This window comes from Sceloporus undulatus, chromosome 1 (genome assembly GCF_019175285.1).
Source record: "Sceloporus undulatus isolate JIND9_A2432 ecotype Alabama chromosome 1, SceUnd_v1.1, whole genome shotgun sequence".
In the NCBI taxonomy this organism is placed as follows: domain Eukaryota; kingdom Metazoa; phylum Chordata; class Lepidosauria; order Squamata; family Phrynosomatidae; genus Sceloporus; species Sceloporus undulatus.
This window is the reverse complement of record NC_056522.1, coordinates 14,386,819-14,410,092: the sequence shown is the minus strand read 5'-3', so window position 1 is coordinate 14,410,092 and position 23,274 is coordinate 14,386,819. Positions and strand designations below refer to the sequence as shown.

At 37.9% G+C, this 23,274-nt stretch overlaps 1 protein-coding gene across 1 annotated transcript in view; it reads right to left on the bottom strand.

Moving 5' to 3' along the window:
* Nucleotides 1-23,274, bottom strand: part of PNPT1 (polyribonucleotide nucleotidyltransferase 1) — a 37,018-nt gene that overhangs the window by 2,698 nt on the left and 11,046 nt on the right. The window contains exons 10-26 of the mRNA XM_042444231.1: nt 22,735-22,786; nt 21,525-21,582; nt 20,332-20,428; nt 18,677-18,779; nt 15,426-15,496; nt 12,696-12,732; nt 10,519-10,585; nt 10,346-10,435; nt 9,907-9,960; nt 9,691-9,800; nt 8,357-8,428; nt 7,852-7,915; nt 5,649-5,732; nt 3,197-3,280; nt 2,339-2,445; nt 1,898-1,953; nt 653-731 (exon numbers count right to left, since the gene is read on the bottom strand). Of these exons, the coding sequence (XP_042300165.1) occupies nt 653-731; nt 1,898-1,953; nt 2,339-2,445; nt 3,197-3,280; nt 5,649-5,732; nt 7,852-7,915; nt 8,357-8,428; nt 9,691-9,800; nt 9,907-9,960; nt 10,346-10,435; nt 10,519-10,585; nt 12,696-12,732; nt 15,426-15,496; nt 18,677-18,779; nt 20,332-20,428; nt 21,525-21,582; nt 22,735-22,786 (1,285 nt within the window). The remainder of the gene's footprint in view (nt 1-652; nt 732-1,897; nt 1,954-2,338; nt 2,446-3,196; nt 3,281-5,648; nt 5,733-7,851; nt 7,916-8,356; nt 8,429-9,690; nt 9,801-9,906; nt 9,961-10,345; nt 10,436-10,518; nt 10,586-12,695; nt 12,733-15,425; nt 15,497-18,676; nt 18,780-20,331; nt 20,429-21,524; nt 21,583-22,734; nt 22,787-23,274) is intronic.

Below are 23,274 nucleotides of genomic sequence, written 5' to 3'. Positions count from 1 at the left end.
ACTCTATCCTGGAGAAATCACCCTTTATCCTGGGTCAATTTGCCCCCTGGTTTGCCATGGACTTTCCTGGAAAATCTACAGCAAACCCTGGCTGTTTAGATGCCCCCTGTCACCATGCCTGAGGCAGAAATGGGGTGCCTTGCTATGTGGGTGCAGTCAGGTGCCCCATTTCCATATTGGACAAAGTGATGGAGGGCTTCACACTAGGAGTGACGGTGCAGTAAGGTAAGGAGCATGTGCCAGTAATGGATCCTGGGGTGCTGCAAAGATAGGTGTGTAAACACCAACCTGGATGAGCACCCGGTACAGAATACAGTGCACCCTTTTATTACGTGGGGAATCTGTTCCACACCCCCTGCGTAACCCCCCCACCTATGCTTGAGCCCCACTGAAAGTAATGGGGCTTGTGTATGGTGCGATGGCGTGGCAGTGCGCACCCAATTACTTTCAATGGGATGTGCTGCCCCTTACACCCCGTGCGGCTTTCAGAGTATGCTAAAAGCCGCGTATAGCGTCCGTGTATGATGCGGGCACACTGTAGTATGGGTTCAGGCTGTACTATCCTGGCCCTTCTGCTCAGCCCCTTAGCAGACTGTAGAAACAGTATTAGCCAGAAAAGAAAACTTTTTTGAAATGAAGGAAAAATAAATACCTTTCTCTGATCAAGTTGTGAATTGTGAAGTAGAACAGGAGTCATGTTTGGATACAATTTCACCATTACCCCAATATCTCTGCATTAAAAAGTGAAACCTGCATTAATTTCACAGGATGGCTGCAAGGAGGGATGCATAACATTAATATCCTCCCTTAAAACTAAGCCAGTTTAACCCTTCCCCTTTTCTTTATAAATAATGTAACTTGTATTTTGTTACTTATTTCATCTATATTTACCTTGGTGCACCCAAGTGTTAGATTACAAATCCCATCATATCTTCACCAAGTGTGAAACCTGGTCTTGATGGAAGCTGTAGTTCAACACTTCCAGAGGGTACCAGGTTGATTTATAGAAGACATAGCAGAAAAATAGACTGCAGTTGAGGGATTCAGACAATCCTTCAACTGCCCTCCTCCATACATAAATCCCTTTGAGTAACTATACATCCTTCCTTTATTTTACTTCCAACCCCATTCAAAATGACACCACCTATCTTTTTAAATAATCTCTTCACTAGTTGAACACTGGGCTTCAGTTTCCATAAATAAAATTAGAATAATAATAATAATAATAATAATTTGTTTTATTTATATACCGCTATTCCAAAGATCATAGCGGTGAACAGCAAGTAAGCTAATTAGCAAGTAAGCTAATTTGCCCCCAACAATCTGGGTACTCATTTTAGCGACCTCGGAAGGATGCAAGCCTGAGTCGAGCTTGGGCCCTTTTGCTGGTCTTGAACTCGCAACCTTGTGGTTTCGAGTGAATGGCTGCAGTACAGGCATTTAACCACTGCGCCACCAGGGCTCCATCAGCTTCAAATTTAACTGATTTTTTTAGTCATTATTAACCCTGCATATTGGTGGGTTAGCCATCGCGGATTCTGCAATCTGCTGAACAAAACAAGCCATCAGCAGACTGCAGCATCCGCGGATGGCTCTGCCCCATTATCATCAATAGCGATTTGTGCACACAGCTGTGCCAAGGCGACCACATGCACGCCAGCATCTAATGATGGTAATGGGCCTTGAGATGCTGTGTATTTGGTATTCACAGCGGTGTGTGTCTGGAACTGAACCCCTGCTGATACTGAGGGCTGTCTATTTCAGGCTGTTTTAGGTGTATTGCTTTAATGTATGGTGTGAGTTCCTTTGGGTCTCATATAAGAGAAAAGTGGGATTGCCAGAGAACACACACACACACTACTAAACCTAATCAACTTTGGAAGGTATTTTCATTTACCTCAATTCTGTAATTGTGGCTGTATAAATAGCTCCAAATTCCAATTGATAGTCCTGCTGTAGAAAAAGAAAAACAGTAAAAAAAAAAGTTGCATAGAGAAAAACAGAAATTATAAAAATATACTGGTGAAGATCCAAGTAATAAAACCCATCTTGGAAACATAAGGGCTCTTTGACCTTTTATTTTTTAAGCAGAAATAGTTTTTTAAAGGGTGGGATATGTTTGAAGAAACATTCAGAATTCTTCACTGGACCCCCACAAGCCCTCTCATTCATTTACAGGATCTTTTTGCACCATGGCCACCATATGTTATTTAAATGCTGTTAAGTTCACTTAAAAAGCTATAGGAGAGGAAGTGACTGAACATACATGCAGAAAGCATCTCCTCCAAAATTATTAATCATAAAATATAAATCTAAACTTATTAAAATATGTCCTTACATCATCTTTGCAGATTTCAGTAACAAATTCTTGTGCTTCATGCATAGCAGCTGGTGTTGGAGCAAATATGGAAAATGTCTCTTCATCTACTTGGCTAACAGTAACCCCTTTGGAATAAAAATATACAAAGAATTAATGGGTATATAAAATATACCTGCTGGTTTTATATAAATAAAGCTTAATAATAATAATAATAATAATAATAATAATAATAATAATAATAATAATGGTTTTATGCAAGAACAGTTAAGCAACTTACATTAGTGTAACACTTATGTTAGAAACAAATACTGCAAACACAATACTCCAAGTTTCTGCATACCACAAGGGGGAAAATGTGACCCCCTTGCCAAACCTACAGATTATTCCTTCATTGTCCACTAGGCAGAGCAGTCTCATTTGCACCAAGACAAACCAGAACACATCTCCACCAATGCACAAAAGTTTATGTACTGTATTACTTTCACTCTGTTTTGTCACCTCTACCATGTTCCATCTTAATGTGGAAAGTAGCATAAGTCTACTAGACAACAGTGGTCTAATAGTGGCAAGAAGTAAAGAGACTTTTTCAGTGCTACACTGCACTGCATTTCTACCACATGTGCCAAATACCAACTATCATAAAAATAGGCTAGATTTTACCTCCTTTTTAAAAAAAAATTATTAACTTTTCTTTAACATATATACAATATAACATATAACACAACATGTTATGTTGTATAAGATTTTCCCTCCTCTGTGTGTTTGCACCTTCACGAATGTTCACTGATAATCAATTTACAAATGCTCAAATGATCCAGGCTCAAGTGAAACTAATATACTGTGGTTAACATATGTGTCTAAAACAAGGTAACTCACCAGTTTCAGCTTGAAGTTTCTTTAAATTATAACCTCCGGGGCCAACAAATCTTGCCCTTTTCGATAATGGCACTTGAACTGTTTCTGAAAGGTAGAGGTTCATGTCATAAGCATACAGTAAAAGCAGCAAGAGCAGCTAATTTTCTCCCCTTTCTGCCATAATACGTATACCAATATTTATTTATTTATTATTGGCATTGGCACCAATTGAGAGGGATTTCCACAAGCTGAGAAGGTCCTCCCCCAATATCCTTCCACACCATGTTACCCACATACTGGTGAGACATAGAAGACAGGCCCCAGCAGATGGTATTTTCTCTGGTATGATAAAATTGAGATAAATGCAGAGTTTACTAATCATTATATTAAAAAATCTTTGTAAGGAATATGAAATAAATACATAATAAGATTGTGTTCTAAAATGCCTTTATGGATGTCTCACCCAATTAAGCTTTATATAGAAAAGAAACTGTATGTAGAGGTAAATGAGTAACATTGAGACCTTTTAATGCCTGACAGGGAGCAGGCACTACAGAATGAAAACAAATGAAGAATTGAGGTTGGAGAGATCTGAATTTCATTGGTATAGCAAGATATTTAAGAGATTCAAGATGGCTAAGAATTTATATGGTTTTAAAATAATAAAATCAGAATCTGAAACCCAATTGTATACCAATGATAGTCATTTAATTGCTAAAATGCATAAACTTTAGTTGAGAATGGATATGGTAGAATAGGTTGAAGAAGGCATGATAAAATGGGTCCAGAATATAGGACACAACATACAAATCAATCAATGAGAGATAATGTTGACAAAGGATTTCAAGTTTACTTGAATAATGATTTAAAGGAGAATTTTTACAAAATTATGTACCCATGGTTTCTGATACCAGTGAAACTTTTGAGGATGTATAAAGGTGTTACTAACACATCTTGGAAACAGGATCAAAAAGAGGGAACTTTTTCTCATATGTGGTGGACTTGTGATAAAAAGATCAGTCTTTTTGATTTTGTGATAAAGTGAGAAAATATTGGACTCAGAATATATCTGGAAGATATTTTGAAAATTAATCTCCATTTGATGGATGAACAGATGGAGAAGAATGTATTCATTTTATGAGAAAATATTGGGGAGAAATAGGTATTTTAGATTTGAAGAATAATAGAATGGAATGATATGCAGACACATATAATGAATATATATTGGCCCTTGTTATCCACTGGGATTTGGTTCAAGGATCCCCCATGGATACCAAAATCCGTGGATGGCCATCTGTTAGGGATGATTTGATTGAGAGTTCCTGCATGGCAGGAGGTTGGACAGAGTGGCCTTTGTGGTCTCTTCCAACTCTATGATTTTACATCCTGCTCTCCTCTGCAGCTTCATCCAGTCTTTTGCACTCCCCTGAGGAAGATCTGTTCAGTCCCTTCACTGATGGCTTTCCAAAGTCAAACAAAACCTTTTCTACTAGGCTGATTCGTTTTCTTTTCCTGCTCCCTGTATTTTAATTGAGAGTTCTTTTGAAAACATTGTTTCCTTGTTTGAACTATTTTATTATGGAACTATGGTTATTGTCTTGTTTTTTTTTTAAATGGCCCAAACAAATAATTAAACCACCAAGCAAATTTTCATACCCCAATTTTGATCAGTCCAATAGTAACTGCTTGGGTGACCATACATAAGATAGATACAGACAAGAATTTAGATGAGAGAACAGTCTAAACCATAAGTGTACTAGGTCTCTGACAGCTATGGGTTGCATCATTCATAACAAAAAATGACTTTAAAACACCTATTTTGCACACTGAGGAAAAACAAGTATAAGATGCAGGTGTCTCGACTGTGAATCCCATTCTGGGAAAAGGCAAATGGGGAACATTTTTGATGTACAGTCGCCCCTTCTAACTTGCGGATCTGAGATCTGCGACCTCAAATATCTGCGGAGGTGCAACCCACACTATTTCCAATGGCGCATGCCTGGGCTGTGCACCCAGGGGTGTGCCCCATTCAACCATGAGGCTTGAATATGCTTGAGCCTCCATTTTCGCAGGGGCGCGGGTGGGTCTGGAACGGATTTCCCATGAAAATGGAGGGCCAACTGTATCTGCATTTTTAGCAAACTAATTCAATTCACAGTTTCCAGACCAATAATGCAGATTGGAACATCATTTCTCCTTCAAACTGTGCATGTCTTCAGTTCTGTGGTACAGTGTGTTGGGAAAATTTGCATACCAAATAAAGATGAATATATTTGTGTATTAATAAAACAGTATTAGGGGTTAACTCAATGGGCCTCTTTTAACTCTGTGATTCTATAATTCTAATGTAGATTTGGGAACTGGATAAAACAGAATTTTGACTGAATTAAAGCTGATATGGACTAGAAACAGACTGATTTTCTAATCCCAACCTCCAGGCAATCCATCCTTCGTTAGATATGTAAGCTATTACCAACAAGTGGTCCATTCTCTTTCCTGTTTGCTCTGGGTTTTGCAATTGCTTTATTCATAATTTGCAAAATCTCTCTCTTTGCCACTATGGAAAAAAAGAAAAAAATCCAGCTTAAATAGAGAACACACACATTAACATTTTCATTTCTAAAAGTCCTCCTCGGTTACTGCAAGAGTACTCTTTCTTTTGTAAGATTCTAACATGACTAACCATGCAAACCTTTTACACTGCTGCACCACAGCAAAGGTTTGAGGCGCTTTTGGGGAGTCCTATTGTTAAACAAATAGCAGAGCTATTTCTCATCTTAGGCTTTGTAAGGACATTCAATACAGCAGGTTTTGTGTCCAGCTTTGTGCATTTTTTCAGGATTTTTAAAAGCCTTCCATCTTCCCCCAGGTAGTTCTATTTCAAAAAGCTTAAACCCGCTGAGGAATAAGGAACATTCATTCTCTTTTGTGTTTAATGCTGCCTCTATTGTCTTGTTGGCCATACACACAGCTTTTGTGTGTTGGGTTTTTGAGTTTAAAAATATAGTATCCAGTAAGGTTAATCAGCTTCCTCACACTACCTAAATAATGGGTCTGCACATAAGAGACAGAGGAGGGGGGGAAAATCAAATTTACTTCAATAAAACTTCTTTGCTACAATTATTCACATCTAGCTGCACATGATTATTTTCTTAAGACACCGTGTCTCTCACAAGCAGACTAGCTAGCTAGCCAATGAAGGTGAGGCAAAAGTGCTTTCCTAAGAAAAGGAAAGAGACCAGCTTTCTTTAGAAAGAGCAAGCATACTGGGTGGCACAGTTTATTAACCATAAATAACAGTTTGACCAAAGGGGGGAAAAAAAACAGTTAAGGTTTATGTTGAAAATCAAACTAGATTATCTAAATTTCAACCTACAAGGTGTTTTTCCCCATATGGAGTAAGCCTTCATACTTTAATCACTTTTAATTGGTAGATTAATTAGCCTCACATATTAGCAGATTATTCATCAGAGCAGCAATTAAAGGAACTTCTGAGTTTGCCTTTGGATGTTTTTTTTTGCTTTAAGTGTTACTTTAAAAAGAAAATACAAGAGATGAAATATGAAAATTAAATAAAATTAAAATTATTATTAAAATTAGCCTTATCTTCTCACAATGAAAAGTAAGTTTTCCATATTAAATTCAAGTTTGTGCTTTAATAAGACATCCAACTGAGTTTATACAAAAATGTATTCAAATTTAATGTGTCAATTAACTGGCGGAAAGGGAGGTGAACAACCAACTAAAAATAATTGGCAAAATGAATATAAAGTGAAAAACTCTCTATACTTCACCACTAAATTCTTATGGCTATATGTAAGGAGTTCCTTGTCCCTACCCAAATATATCATATTTGATATCATTTGCAGGTTCTTTCTTCACAACAACTATTTGTGCCTTCTGTATTAATCAGTATTCTGTATTGCCTCTACTTTAGACAGAAGGTCTTTGAATAATGTTAATGAGGTCAATAAGCACTCAAACTTTATCAAATTTCTTCATCTGTTAAAATTTCCTCTGTATATCATAAATTAAGACACACAATCTATAAATATCAGAGGAGGGCAGGGAACCGTCTAACTAAAAGACTGTATGTACAGTGCTGTGTAAATTTACAGCTCTTCATAAATAAAGGTTAATAATAATAATAATAATAATAATAATAATAATAGGTGACACAAGCAGTCCTGTGTGCTTGCCTTATTCCACTTTAAATGATAGATCAGTTATTTGTAAAATAAGGGACACAGTCTTCATAAATGCATGCATTCCTTATATATTGAAATCCTTGTCATGTCACTAAACTTTCTGTATTTGGAGAAGGGGAATGAAGAAGAACTTATTAGTTTCAGAGAGGATGGCTTTTATTTGATGTATGTCAAGCATGCAGTATACAGAATATCTGAGCTCCACTGTACTTGGCATAAATAAAAAGAGTAACACGCTTGCAGACCCTTTACTCTCATCCCATGTACACAGACATTAATTATGCATTGTTTAGTGTTTTTCTCTATAGCCCTTATCACACGACACTGTTATAGTGCTGTATTTCACTTTAAATGCCATGGCAACACTCTGTGGAATTCTGGGCTTTGTACAACAGATTACACCTTTCAAACAACAAAACTGATACAATACAAAAATTAAAAATCAAATACTGTGGCTTCTGCACTTACCTGTGGCTTGCTGAATAGCTTCCATCACAATTTTTAGGGGTATTCCTGGTAGCTTGATATCAGCCTAATAATGCACAAATGGAAATCACTTAAATATACCAATAGCACTACAGTGGTCCCTCCACATTTGCTGGGGTTAGGGGTTAAGGACCCCTGTGAATATGGAAAAAACACAAATAAAAAATAATATTATTTTTACCTAAGAGAACACCTCTCTAGGAATCTCCAGGTCCTCAAGTACAACTCTATGGTCAACATCTGCCACAGGTTGATCACATACTTATGCTGGTGGGCCTACGAATACCCAGAGAAATATTTTCTCTAGGAACTTCTAGGTTCTCCAGCGCAACCCTATGGTTAACATCTGGCAGAGTTGCATTGGAGGAGCTAGAGATTCCCTGGGAGAACATATTAACCAAAACTGCAAATGTGGAGGGCCAACTGTATTTTCTATAGCACCTTGAGGTATTTTTTAATTTTATTTTTTGGGAACTGAGAAACATACCTGTAAAGCAGTTATTCCTTTATTTGTTCCAGCCATTTTGAAGTCCATATCACCATTATAATCTTCTATACCCTGCAAAAAGAAGTACATTTGAAACAACTTTCTACCCACAAACTCAACAGCCTTTAATGAACACAAGTTCCACTCTGTTACAATGGGTAAATGTTCAAGTCCAAGCATGCAACATCCTTCTACTGCAGGGACTTTGTTGGTAATTCCTCCCCTACTAGACTTTCATGTCCTCCTTGGAGAAAATCAAACAAGATATTTTTAAAGTTTAACCAAGTCTGAGTACATGACAAGATTAATCTAGCCTGAGGGCAGGGAACCATCTATTATCCCCTCTGTTGTAAGGTGACTGGATTCCCAGTGATTGGGCGGCATATAAATAAATCCTATTATTATTATTATTATTATTATTATTATTATTATTATTATTATTACTATTACTATTACTATTATTCTGAATGTAAGGCAATTAAAGTGCTGAGAATTTTGCCTGAGCATATAAACTCCTTCTGAAGGAGTAGTTAATGTGAGATTTGGCATAGGCATGGAAATCTTACAAAGTAAAGACATTTTAGATATTTGGACATGCACAGTTAATGGTAACATCAATCTATTACTATGTACAATAGCCCATCAAAGTCTTATTCCTAAATGGTGCATTAGGAGGTTAGGTGGGTGCTAGGTCCACAAACTGAGCACTGTCCAGTAGCCACATTTAACACAACACTGCACTTTTACAGTGCTTTCACAATGTTCAAAATGCTTCATGTATATTGTACTGTAACCCTGAGAGATGGGTGTCTATTATATTGCATGTGGAAAGGACACAGGAGAAGAAAGAGTGGCTTGCCCATGGCAATTCACCAATAAATTCATGGCAGAGTTGAGATTCAAACTGGATTTCCCAATTCATAGCTCTATCTCTTATCTCCCTGTGAATATGAACATTAAGTATAATTTGTAAGGGTCACAGATTTCAGTTTTTTTACAGCTGGATTTTAATTACCCTGATGAAGAAAAACACAGAGTACAAACTTTCTTGAGACCCAGCCTGGTGTAGTGGTTTGAATGTTGGATTAGAACTCTGTGAGTCCTGGGTTCGAATCTATGCTTAGCCACAGAAACCTACTGGATGACCTTGGGCAAATCACACTCCCAGCATCAGATGAAGGCCAGGAAAAAAACCTTCTGAACAAATTCTGCCACTAGAACTCCATGATAACTTCGACTTATCATAAATCAGAAATATCTTGAAGGCACACAACAACAAACAAAGTTTCTTGGGCTGATAATATCTCAAATAACACTCAACAAGAAACGCTCACCAGAATGTCTGTTAGCAAACAATAATCCTCAATGTCTCCATTTTTTTCTGAGTTAGGCCTGGTAACCAGACCTACAGCAACACCTGCTACAGCCGATGAAATTGGCACCCCTAACAGTAAGAGAGAAATATATATTTCAAGTTATGATAGCAGTTCCAAAGGCCTCTAATATACAAATGTATCCAAGATATTAATTTATTGTTGTGAACAGCATACCTGCATCCATCAATGCTAAACTCCCACCACAAGCAGAAGCCATTGATGATGACCCTAGAGACAAAAAATTGTAAGTTACACCAACCATCTTTTTTCCAAGTATTTACCATTTTTCTAAAGTTAAATTATCTGCAAATGAATACATTTCCCAGCAACACAAGGGATATGCATAACCATTTGCCATTTTTTGATTCATAATCTCCCCATGACTTTTGTACTTTCCATTCTAGATAAAGGAAACACACAGCTGCCACTTACATTTGATACATTTTGAACATTTCAACCAAATTTCCAACTGACATCACAAAAGAAAATGATGATAGGCCCCTACTATACTTTCCCTTCTACAGTTAGAGCACTGCCAGAGAGATCTAATTGCAGCTCCCTTTTTTCAAAACCTAAATTGTGGCAAGAGACTAAAAGAAATACAATCAAATACCATTTGATTCCAATACTTCTGAAGTAACTCTTATTGTGAAAGGGAATTCGCTGGGAATCACTGGCTTCAAAGCCTTCTCCGCAAGTGCACCTACAAACAAAAATTATGCCATAAATACAAAGATTATTTTGGTTTCAGTGCAAATATTCAGCTTTTTCACCTTTTATACTCACCATGACCAAGTTCTCTTCTGTTTGCACTTGAAATTTTACCAATCTCATTAGTCGCATATGGAGGAAACTGTAAGAGAAGGAAAGTTAATATAACACACTCATCTGTTAACATTCATTTTAAGGCAAAGGCAAATGAAATTCATAAAAGTCTTTACATGTCTTTTTAGATTGTAAGCCTGAGGGCAGGGAACCGTCTAATTAAAAAGATTGTATGTACAGCGCTGTGTAAATTTACAGCGCTTTATAAATAAAGGTTAATAATAATAATAATAATAATAATAATAATAATAATAGTGAATGAAAGATAGGTAGACCATGAAACATGAATCATTTGCAGATGAATACAATATCCTTCTTAGGCTAGCTGGATAAAAGATCTCCAGCCATGTATTTTAAATGGTTCACTTTAATCTAATACTGTATATCTACAGTATCTATGGTAACATTTTAAAAATTAAACCATCAGCTTAAGTTTAAGCACAGCTAAATCTTCTGAAATCAATGAGGCGAGGCCTTCCCTGACTATGCAATAATGTAGCTGAATTATGATATTTTTAAATGACAATGTAAACTTCTATCAACTAAAGTGTCTAATTAGCTGACACCATACAAACACTGTTATATGTATATGTTGCATACTAGAGTTGTCTCTTCCGATTCGCGGGGATCCATTCTCCCCACCAGCAAATCGGGAAAATCGCCAATACTGGAGCCCCATTTCTACGTGCTGCAACAGTGCCTTTCATTTACCCTCACACAATGGGGGGTGCTCCTGTGTGCAGCGCTACACACACAACATTATGTCCTTCCTGGCTTGCTGTCCCCGAAAATGAGGGACGCGAACGGCAAGACCACAAATCGGGAGAAACGACTGTATATCAATTAAAGGTTCTAATCAACTAACATTGTACCAATAGGAATTTAAATTAATACACAATTTTAGACAGTTTTATTTATATGTTAAAATATCCTGTTATCCCCATGTGAAAACGAAACTAGAAAACCTCATGTTTTAAAGCCCACAAAAAAAACTGAACAAATGCCTTAATGCTTAATTCAAAGTGAGTAAACATTCAAAATCAAACTTTCTTCTACATGCATAAAAAAGTTCAGGGGGCAATACAGGCTGCAGCTGCAGAGCATTTTCAATAATCACGTATCTGGCTCAGATAGATTTGACCACTCCTGTGCATTCACACCATACTCAATCTTCTTCCCATAAAGTCTCTCCCTCTCACTTGATAGATAGCTACATTTTCCTGGGCAGGAGGCACACCTCCTTCCACATAACACATACCATACAAAAAGGAAGAAGGCGAGTTCTTCCATTTACCTGCTCAGGAAAAATATAGTAATTACCATCAAAGTGAACAGAAAACACAGATTGGGCAGGTGTATCAGTGGCAAGCAAGGGCTCCTCTAGCACTCCAGAAGAGCACTGGAAGTCAAGAGGTGAGTAGAAAGGAATGTTCCTTTCAGATATCAGTACAGGCAAAAATGGATGTGATGGAATCATCTATCTAGGTTAGCAGCGTCAGCGACAGGAGTCCAAGGGTTGGAAATGCAAGGTTGAAATAGGGGATTCCATCACATTGGGCTATATTTATACTTATTAACTACAGGTTGAATCGCCCTTATCTGAAAAGCTTGGGAACAGAAATGTTTTTGAATTTGGGTTTTTCAATTTTTTTTGGAATATCTGTGTTTGCATATATGTACATAATGATTTTGCAGATGAAACCGAGGTCTAATCATAATTCATTTATGCTTCATATACACCTTATACTGAAGGTACTTTCATACAGTATTTTAAATAATTTTTATACATGAAACAAAGTTTGTGTACAATGAACTGTCAGAACGGAAATGTTTCATTATCTCAGCCACCCATGAAGTAAGTTTCAGTTTTTGGAAAATTTCAGAATTCCGGATAAGGGATACTCAACCTGTACAATTCTTCTTAGAAAGTGAACAAAATGGCACAAAGTAATAGAACCATAGACACCAATAAAAATAATGCCATTTTAAACTCTAGATGATTTTTCTACAGGACCACTCTATATTACGTCCCAGCAAATTCCTTTTAATGAAGTAGATGCTTTTCCTAAGAAAGAGCAAAATGAAGTCAGGCATAAGTTTTAAAGCACTTTCATCTACTGGAAGAAAATAAGTCATACCTCATAATGGAGCATGAAGTTTTTTTCTTTTATTCCACTAAAAATAGAAAAAAATGTTATACAGAATTAAATGAGATGAACAGAATTTAATTTAATATATTTATAAATAATTTAATAAAGCTTAGTCTACTCCATCTTTTCTTAGGAATACATAAGTCAGGTACTGGGCTTGGGAGACTCCATTTTAGGGAACATCTCTTTCGCCATGTATGCTTGCAAACTCCTTGACATCCTGCTTCAAACACCACCTAGTCATACTGCTAAATCAAATAGAAAACAAAACAAGGCCTTTTTGTGTAGTAACCAAAATGCTCTTATCCCGGGGAGGTTGGGCTGGCTTGACCTAACAGAGATCAAAGAGTCAACTGAGGACACCGAGTGCTTTTATATTGTTAAAACTAAGTAGATCTGAGTCTGATCTGTGCATGGTTCAATGGGAAATTGTTTGGATAAACAAGGGATTATAAATACATACTGCACACAAGCACTCATAATCAATACTGAGAAGATCTTAGAGGATTGCAAACTGGTTGAAGATTTTTTAATTTATTAATCCTTTTATTCAATTAACTAAACACATTAGCCAGGCCATATTAGAACCCCCTTTATGTGACACTGAAGGCTATGAAATATAACCTTTGTTTGACTATAACTTACAGTTGGTTGGTTTTGCTTACACACAATACAAAACGAGCCTCACCCCTAATGTCATATCCTCTAAATGTAGAAACCTCCATCAACACATACTATACAGCGCAAGAATATGAGGCCGAAAAGGGTGTCCCAATCAATGGCTTCACAGCTATAAGCATAAACTGGAATGGGTCCAAGCCCCAAAACAGCTAGTGAAAAGACAAGTCCAGTGTTTCTCACTTGTGGAAGAGATAAAGGAAACAAAGTCCCATGTGCTGTTGATGGTCCAGAAACTTCATTATCTTAAAAACCTCAGTGGACTTCGGCCTTTTCACAAATTGGCCTTCTTCAAGGGCTATTGTAAAATGAATAAAAGTACATTTATTATAGTTGTGATATTTCAAAAAATTATGTTTTTAGAGATGATTTATGTGTTGTCCCAATACCACAACTATGATAAATGTTAGGTTTTTTAGGATAATAAAAGTTTGTGGACTACCAACAACATGTGGGACTGTTTCCTTTATTTCTTCCACTGTGAATACATTCTTTCTAGATTTTTGTCCTGTTTCTCATTTGTGGACATAATAATTTCAGATTCAGACTTCACACAAAGCTTCTTGCTTGTTACAATGTGCAAAGACACCTGGCATGAACAGAATGAACAGGTTGTATGCACTAGAGAACACAGTATTAGTTTAAAAAGTTGAAAATGCTTATGTTGAAAATAAAGCCAAAATTTATAACTTTTTGCAGGATGTGACTGGACCCACAGTTTGAAATTGGCTTGTTTTAATACTGAACAGTATTGTGTTTTTTTTAAATGAACCATGGTTTTCAGCCCAAATGCAATGCTAACCTGGGATTCTATAAATTTGGTCAGACTAAATGCGTGAAGGCGCTCTCTCAGCTATGCAAGAGGAGAAGGAAGTTGCAGAACACACAACCACTGTGAAGCACTCAAGCATGGTGTAATGTTGCATTGTTAGGAAAAAGCTGTATTTTAATATTTTATCTCTCTCAGCATGCAGACAATTAACCTTCAGCACAACGATTAAAATTTGCCCTCACCAGTTAAAACTGACAACATGGAATAATTAAATAATTTAAAATAAGTTACTAATGCAGGGGTGGCTAACATGCTGCCTGAAAGAAGCCTCACTTGCTGTTTTTGTTAGGCACCACAGTATACCTATATCACCACTTACACAAAAGCAGTAAACCCCACAACATTTGGAAGCTACCCGAATGTCCCCTTCAAAATCACCATGCTTTTCAAATTGCTTGCAACAAAATGCTTTTTCCAACATATCTTACACTACTCTATGCATCTGAGGAATTAAACCAAATCTATGAAAGCTTATGCTATAATTTCTAGGGCTCAGTTAGCATCAAAGGTGCTACCCAGCAGATCTCAGTCATTGAACAGGAGTATACAGGGAAAGGTGGTCCTCCAAATATAGACGTATCAAACTATTTTGGGCTTTAACTGTCATTACCAGCATCTTGAATTCAGATTAGAAACATTTTAGCAGACTGAAAACATTTTGGCAGCCAGTACATTTCTTTTAGAACTGGCGTTATATGGTCTCTATAAGCTATTCCTTTCATCAGTCCAGCTGCTGCATTTTACACTAGCTGAAGCTTCTGAGTCATCTCCAAGGGCAGTCCCATGGAATTCAGTCAGGCTCCCATGTATGTCTGGCTTTAAAGTTGGGGTAGGACTCACATAACTCCAGATTTTGTTGGACTGCAATTCCCAGGTGACCTAGCCAGCACAGCCAATGGTGAGAAATGCTAGGAGCTGCAGTTCAATATCATCTGGAGGGCCTGTTGATTCAAAGACCTGGTTGAAAGTTTAAGCCATTTCACAGGTAATATAGTTAATTGGAAGTAACTATCCAGGATCTCACATTTCCTATCCTATCATCAGATCCTTTTACTGGAAATGTGACTTTTAACTGCATGTAAAGCAAGTGTTCTGGCCACTGTTACAGTTACTCCCTATTTCCCTGAAGGTTATGATCCTAAAGATTCCAACATCTACAAGTGTCAAAACAAAATTGGGCAGGCAGGAGAAATAACAGTGGTATATACCTTATGGCTGTTGTGATAAGATCAGATTTTACACTTGATTCCAATGAATCAAACGTAACTGTACAAAGGACCTGGAACAACAATGAAGAAAGGTAGTTCAGTCTGGAGGTAAGAGATAAAATTTTCTACATATATGAAAATATTTAAGAGCAAAAACTGCAAACTAAACAAAGAAGTATATAGTTCTACACAAAAATACTCCAATAGATTTCAAAGGGATTTATGGACAGGAAACATTGTTCCCATTTACTTTGGGATTAAAGTGAACCATTTCCACTTTTTGGCTAAACTCTCCACTTTTGTCCCAATAATTAGCCAGTCTATCTACTATATTTACTATGAGCTCTGACATGCTTGTTTTACTTTTTGACACCCCCCCCCCCCCGAAGAAGAGGTGTAAAAAGGTGGCAGAAAAAAGGTAATCACCCCAACACGTTCAACAGGTAAAAATCCTAACCTCATTCTAATTTCAGCTGGACATGCCATCTTAACACTTTCATATACTAGAAGAAACTGCAATCAAGGATACACATAATTCCTCTGAACAAGTTTTCAGGGGTATAAGTGCTGTACAAAAATAAAGTTCAGTACCCACCAATTTAAGCAGAACAGCAGGTCTGATTCACAGATGCTGCTATTTTAAGCAATTCGCCCACAGGGACCTTTTCATTCAATGACACACACAACCCACACGCAGTTCAGCTTTTAATAGTGATGCAGAACATATGTACAGTCTAATTTTATAAGCATGCTCAGGGAAAGTTAAGAATGATTTTGCATTCCTGCAGAGAAGCTGTCAAGAAATGTTCTGCAGTTAGCTTGGGACAGAATAGATGACACCTACCAGTACATCTGATACAGTTTTATTTTAACTACAGACCAACAACATAACTATTTACATTTGTTACACTATTGCATTTTTAACCAATTAGGGATTATGAAATATGTCATTCAGGCAGGGCTCTGCTGTCAATGAAAATACCAGAAGCACAACTATATAAGCTTAATTTTTCAACTTCCCACTGTAAGGATTCTGCATTCCACTGTTCTCAATGGAAGAGAAATGTAGCCCACTACCTGAGAGTTTGGGTTATTACTAAGAAAGTATTGTCCTCTTCCTCATTATAATGACCTTCTCATTTTTCCCAGGAACCCCAGAACTGACAGCATGGAAGAGTGATCCGTGTACAATATGGCTACACAATTAACTCCCATCATAACCTCAAGGAAACAAACTTTACACAAGAAGCTGTCCTGACTGGTAGTGACTTTCTAGGATTTTGGAATTTCCCAGCCCTTCCTGGAGTTACCAAAGACTGAATTTCACTTGTTAGACCTTTTGTTCTAACACTGAGATATGGCCACCCTCTACAGTGCTACAGACCTACAACCAGGAACTTATTACAGTAGTCTGACTCGCAACCAACAAGCATATAGTTATGTAAGCAATGTACTGTGTTTGACAATAAACCTGCTTCCTAATATCTTGTTGTTGTTATTGTGTGCCTTCAAGTCATTTCCAACTTATGGCGACCCAAAGGCAAACCTATCATGAAGTTTTCTTGGCAAAATTTGCTCAGGTTTGAGGCTGAGAGCATGTGACATGTCCAACGCCACCCAGTAGGTTTCATGGCCAAGCTGTGAATTGACTCCTGGTTTCCAGAGTCGTAGCCAATCACTTAAACCTCTATGCCACATTGGCTCTCTTACTGGTTGTGAATTTTATAGTTTTGTTTATTAACTTAACAGCTATCGTTGAGTTTAAAATCCTAAAAGAATTTGGGGAGAAGGCAAGGTCATCATTTGGCAGATTGCAATAGCAGCTTCATTTATATACCGCTTCATACCGCACTGAGCAGTCTCTAAGTGGTTTACAACTATAAGCTAATTGCCCCATCAAGCTGGGTACTCGTTTTAGTGACCTCAGAAGGATGCAAGTCTAAGTTGATCCTAAGCCCCTGACTAACTGAACTCACAACCTTGTGGTTTGATGATGATGGAGGGCTGCAAACACAGTCTTTACCAGTAGATGCCCGGTGCTCTAGAGATAACATCAACGTTCTAGTTCCAAGGACAATAATTTGTGTGAAGTGCAATAGCAAGGGACAGAGGCAAAGGGCACCCTTGGATCATAACAGCCAAAAATTAAATAGAAAACATTCTGGAATCTCCTGCTGACATAAACACATGTTTTTACTTGTACAAATATTCAAGACAGATTTTTACCCATTTATTTACTTCCCATAATTAATGTAAATGTAGAACCCAGATTAAGTACTCTATAGCCTTGGCTGAAGACCAGGGTATAAATAAGTATTATTATTATTATAACACAAGTATACACTTAAGCAAAATTTTAAAGAGTTTCACTTTTTCTGGATTATGCCTCAAGTGTTTTATATTTATTAAATCAGCATATGAACATACTGACTTTACCAAGTCAAACCATGAGCCTATTTAGCAAAGCAGCACATACTGCAACTGTGCTAAATATTTATTACTGGTTATTATATTTATATCCCACCCTATATCAAAAGATCTAAGGATGGCTCAAAATAACATTAAAAACAGGCTAAAAACCATAAGACAGTTCAAATAAGTTGAAAATATATTAAAAATATAGTGAGTTGAATTAAAATAATTAAAAGTTTTTAAAACTATAAATAACAGTACTTGGGTTGCATTAATGAATTATAATTAGGCTTATGGGTGAAGGCAGCTTCATATGTGATCTAATATCTGATCTTGGAAGCTAAGCAGGGTCAGCCCTGATTAGTACTTGGATATGAGAGTGTCAATTAATACCAGGTGCTATAGGCTACAGTACATTTCAGAGGAAGATGCTGGCAAACCACCTTTGAGTATTTCTTGCCTTAGAAAAACCCTATGAAATCCATGGGATTGCCCCAAGTCGACAGCTGACTTGAAGGCAGGGGTGCACGTGTGTGCAGGCACATGTACTGCAACTGCCATCAACTATTCAGGATCTCAGATAAAAGCCTCCCAAAGTCTCTCTATTGACAGCTTTTTAAACCACAGGGGACTAAAATCATGACATTCTTCTACATATCACCTGTTTTGCCCACTCAGAATCCATGAGTGGAAATATTATACCCCCAATAGTTAAAAATAAAGGTATTCAAGTAAAAGAAATGAAAAGATATAGGAACATCAAACGAACTAGCACCCAGGACACCAAGGAATTCTGTTTAATGAAACCTGATTACTTTAAGTGGGGAGGAAGTGAATACCTGGGTCTGACCTCTCTGAAATAGGGCCGATCCATGAAGGGTTTTGAACATGTCCACTTCACAGGAGATATTTCTAAGGGAAGTCAAGTCTCTACCATCACATCTGTGGGAATAAAGTTAAGAAACACAAACAATGGTTTCCTCACACAATACACATATTATAACACTAGTTAACACCCCAGACTCATGAGGGTTCAACTTCCCAGTTTATCACACATCCTTTTTAGTTCTCAACCAGCATCATACTACATTCCAATAACTCACTCCACCATTCATATGGTTAGCAATAGCAGCTTCTTTTATATACTGCTTCATACAGCACTGAGCAGTCTCTAATCAGTTTACAACTATAAGTAAATTGCCCCCATCAAGTTGGGAACTCATTTTAGCAACCTACAGAAGGATGCTAAATGGAGTTGACCCTGAAGCCCTGGCTGAGATTGTACTCGGAACCTTGTGGTTTGTGAGTGAGTGGCTGCAACACTGGCATTTAATCACTGCACCACCATCTACTCACTTTGCCTTTAGGCAGTATCTTTTCTCCCACCTTTGTCCAACTTATCACCTCATCAGCATACCAACAAGTTGTACATTTCTAGTACTTTTCACACACACACAACCTGATGAAAGATATACGTGTCTCTCCTTAGGCAGTTCACTCCACGCATCTGATGAAGAATGCTTGAGCCACACAAGCTTATGTTACCAACTTCTTTCTTTCCGTCTTAAAAGTACTATAAGATCCCTTTGCATAATGAACAGGATAGCTACAGTAAGTCTTTGTTGACCTCAATTATATACTATTGAATCCTTTGATCTAAAAGAGTCTATTCAGAGGATGCCTTTAATGGACAAAGCTTCCATGTGGCAGGATCATGGCGTGAATTTGGTCCTGCCCAATGTGCATCTACTGGATGCCATAATTAGATAAGAGCCATACTGGCTTAAATCAGGAGTAGGCAAAGTGTGATCTACAGGTCACATGAGGCCCTGAGCGTCATTTTTGTGGCTCCCAGGTCTTTTTTTGGCCTCTAATTGTCCTCTAGAGGGCTTAGGGGGCATTTTCAACACATTTTGCCTCCCCCCCCCATTTAGGCCCAAGACAGGCCTTTCTTTGAATCAGGCAATAAACAGGAAGTAACTTATGTCATTTCCAGATGTTTAAAAAGGCTTCTCCTAGGCCTAAAATGATAGGAGGTGCTAAAATGTGGCAAAATGCCCTTCATTCTCCCTAGAGGGCATTTTTTTAAAAAGAATTGTGCTTTGGGAGGTGCAGTGGCATGGATGCAATTCTCTAAGGTCTCTTGGGGAGCTAATGTGGCTCCCTACCATAGTTTCCTACTTCTGGTTTAAATCCTTCTGTTAGTTTCTAAATAAAGTAGATCTAGTGAATCTGTGCAACCTACATAGCTAAAGTAGACCCACTGCATCAGTGGAACACACACATGCACACACACACAAAAATATATACACGACTTACCAAGTTACCATTGCTTAAATGGATCTACTCCAGTTGGTACTAACAATATGATTTAGAGTCCATCTGGAAGACTAATCAGAGTTGCTGCAGAAATTATCCTTTTTTTGGTCTCCTAGTGTCCTTGTTCTGTTGATGACTCTGTTTCAATACTGAGAAAGTCTAATTCCATATTTACCTTCTGTATTCATTCAGAATAAGGTTTCTGAAGATTTCCTTGGAAACAACACTAAAAGATTCCATTATTTCATATGACTCAGCATCTGGGAACTTTTCTAGAGATAAAACACAAATCAGAATTACAAGCTGCATCCAAGATATGTTTTCCTAATATAGTGACAGGAAAGGTAATAAAAAACGCTGCTAAAGAAAATATTACATCAATCTGAAGCAGTTTGTACTTTTGTTAATCTTCCTCATTCTTACACACATAACCATTGGCAGAGTGACATCCAAGCAACTTTACCATAATCTAGAAATCTATACAGCAATCCTATTCTTCCCAAGAGTTAAAAATGTTTCACTGAATTCAATTAGACTGGCATATAGGAAAATGTCAAAGGACTGCAGCCGGAGGTTTAAATCATACTGAGATACATCCCAGACACAGGTTTATCACTTCAGACTGTAGGTGGAGGTGCATATGATCCTCCTCATACAAATCAAACCAATCAAAATTCCTGTTGAATAAGTGAATGTTAATTCTCTTCCTGTCCTACTAAATTTCTATTAGACAAATGATATACATTGATCAGGTCAGACGAACAGACATCAGCAATCTGAAACCAAGACACAGATTTAACCTACGTTTGTTGTTATTGAGTGCCTTCAAGTCATTTCTGGCTTATGGCAACCCCAAGGCCAGGGGGTTTCTGGGGCTGAGAGTGTGTGACTTGCCCAAGGTCACCCAGAAGGTTTCCTTGGCCAAGTGGGGAATTGAACCCTGACTTGAAATGGCATAGTCCAACGCTCAAACAACTACACCATGTAGACTCATAGTTAGAACTAATTCAACTATCATATCATTACTGTTGCTATTGTACAGTATGCCTTAACATTGTTTCTGAGTTACAGCTACTCTAAGGGTGAACCTATAATGAGATTTTCTTGGCAAGATTTGTTCAGAGGGGGCTTGCCTTTGTCTTCCTCTAAGGTTGACAGTGTGTTACTGCCCAAGGTCACTCAGGTGGCTTCCATGGCTGAGTGGGGGGTTTGAACCTTGCTCTCCAGAGTCCAGTGCAACGCTCGAACTACTGCACCACTCTGACACCTATCAAATAATTATCCCCTCCCCAAAAAGGCCAGCCTGGAACAGCAGACAGTTGTAGAAAAGTACAATGTTTTGTAATATAATGATGAGTATATATTTACCTTTCAGCTGTTCTTCTGTTTCAAGTCTGATTTTGTTTATTGCTTCATCTCGTGATATCTAGAAGGTAATGTTTTTGTTAGGGCTCTAGAACTATTTTGAAATTTATTAAGACAAATCTCTTGTACATCCTAAACATGAGGGGCAATGGAAATACCCAAATAGCTGAAAAAATGTCTCTTCCACAGTGGCCATGCTCCAGGTGCTTCCTTAGACTTAGGCCCGTTCCGCACGGGCACCCTAGTATGTGCTCAGCACGTACTAGGGTTAGGAAGGGGCGTCCTTTCCTGACGCCCTTAACCCTAGTATGCGCCAAGCGCGTACAAAATGGCAGCGCCCATTCTACATGGGCGCCGCCATCTTAATGCACCAGACCCTTAGTGTCTGCACGTCGCGGCTCACTTATGACACTGCAAGTGTGCCATTGGCGCCTTATGGCGTCATAAGCACAATGGAAAAAGAAGCCGCTTTTTACAGTTTCTTTTTCCGCCACCGGGAACCCTCGCCGTTTGGAGGCTGAGGCTTCCCGGCAGCGGAAACGGAGGCGCCGGCAGATCCCCGTTTTTGGGTGGTCTGTAAAGCGCCTTAGATAGTCACACATAAAACACAGTTTCATATTATTAAAATGCAATTAAATTAGCTAATGAATTAAAGCCAATTAAACCACATTTATTAAAACATTAACAGCCATTAAGACAAGCAAAACACCATTGCATTAAAAGCCTGGACAGTGAGTTTCACAAAGCCTATAAACACAGAAGGGTTTTCCTTTCTTGGTGGAAGAACAGCAAGGAGGAAGCCATCCTAGTCTCCCTAGGGAGGGAATTGCAAAACCTGGGAGCATTAACCAAATAGCTCCACTTGTGAGCTTTCATGCTGGCCCTCAAAATATGAAAGGAATGGAAAAGCAAATAGCTTATGGTCTCCAACCCTAATCACCGCATGAAAACTGGGCTTGCTGCCTTCACAGCCACATCCAGTGCCCTGAGTCATGGGCCACTCCATGTAGGTAGAATTGAGTAAATGACTGAGGACATGGGGTGAGAGATTATTCGTTATATTCTCGATATTTCATCACACAAGAGGAACAAACTCACGAGTGCAAACAGCTAAACAGAAAGAGTATATGTTACTTTAAACAGGTTGAAGACAAATAAATAAATCCTAAAAGTTATGCAGATTGAACCTAGCAAATTGAATTTAAATACTTACTTTATCATGGGTGAAGTCTGAAAACACTGCTGTGATCTTTTCAGATGCAAGTCTTGTATGGGAAGAGAGAAGGCAATTTATTTGTTTAAAAAGTAGTTCCATTTCCTGATTTATAAAGGCAGACAAGATAACATCTAAATGGTAAATTACACTGGTACCTCATATACTGTAGCTGTAATTTGCCCTGAAACAAATAGCAACAATCTAATAAAAAACCAAATAGTTTTACTAGCCTTTTTTGGAGTTTAAAGTACCATTATGCTGACCAGTCACAAATGGTGAAGATCTCTTTAGTACGAGAGGCTTTCCATTTTTCTCCTAATTTAGGGAAATTTGCCTAGTTGGCTATATGGAGTGCACAACTCTCTTGTTGTGACAGCTCCATTGGCTGTTGGTTCATTTCCGGGCACAAGTCAAAGTGCTGGTTTTGACCTAGAAAGCCCTATAGCCCTATATGGCTTGGATCCAGTTATTTGAAGGACTATATCTCCCTTTACGAGAACATTAGAGTACTGAGATCATCAGGAGAGGCCTCTCAGG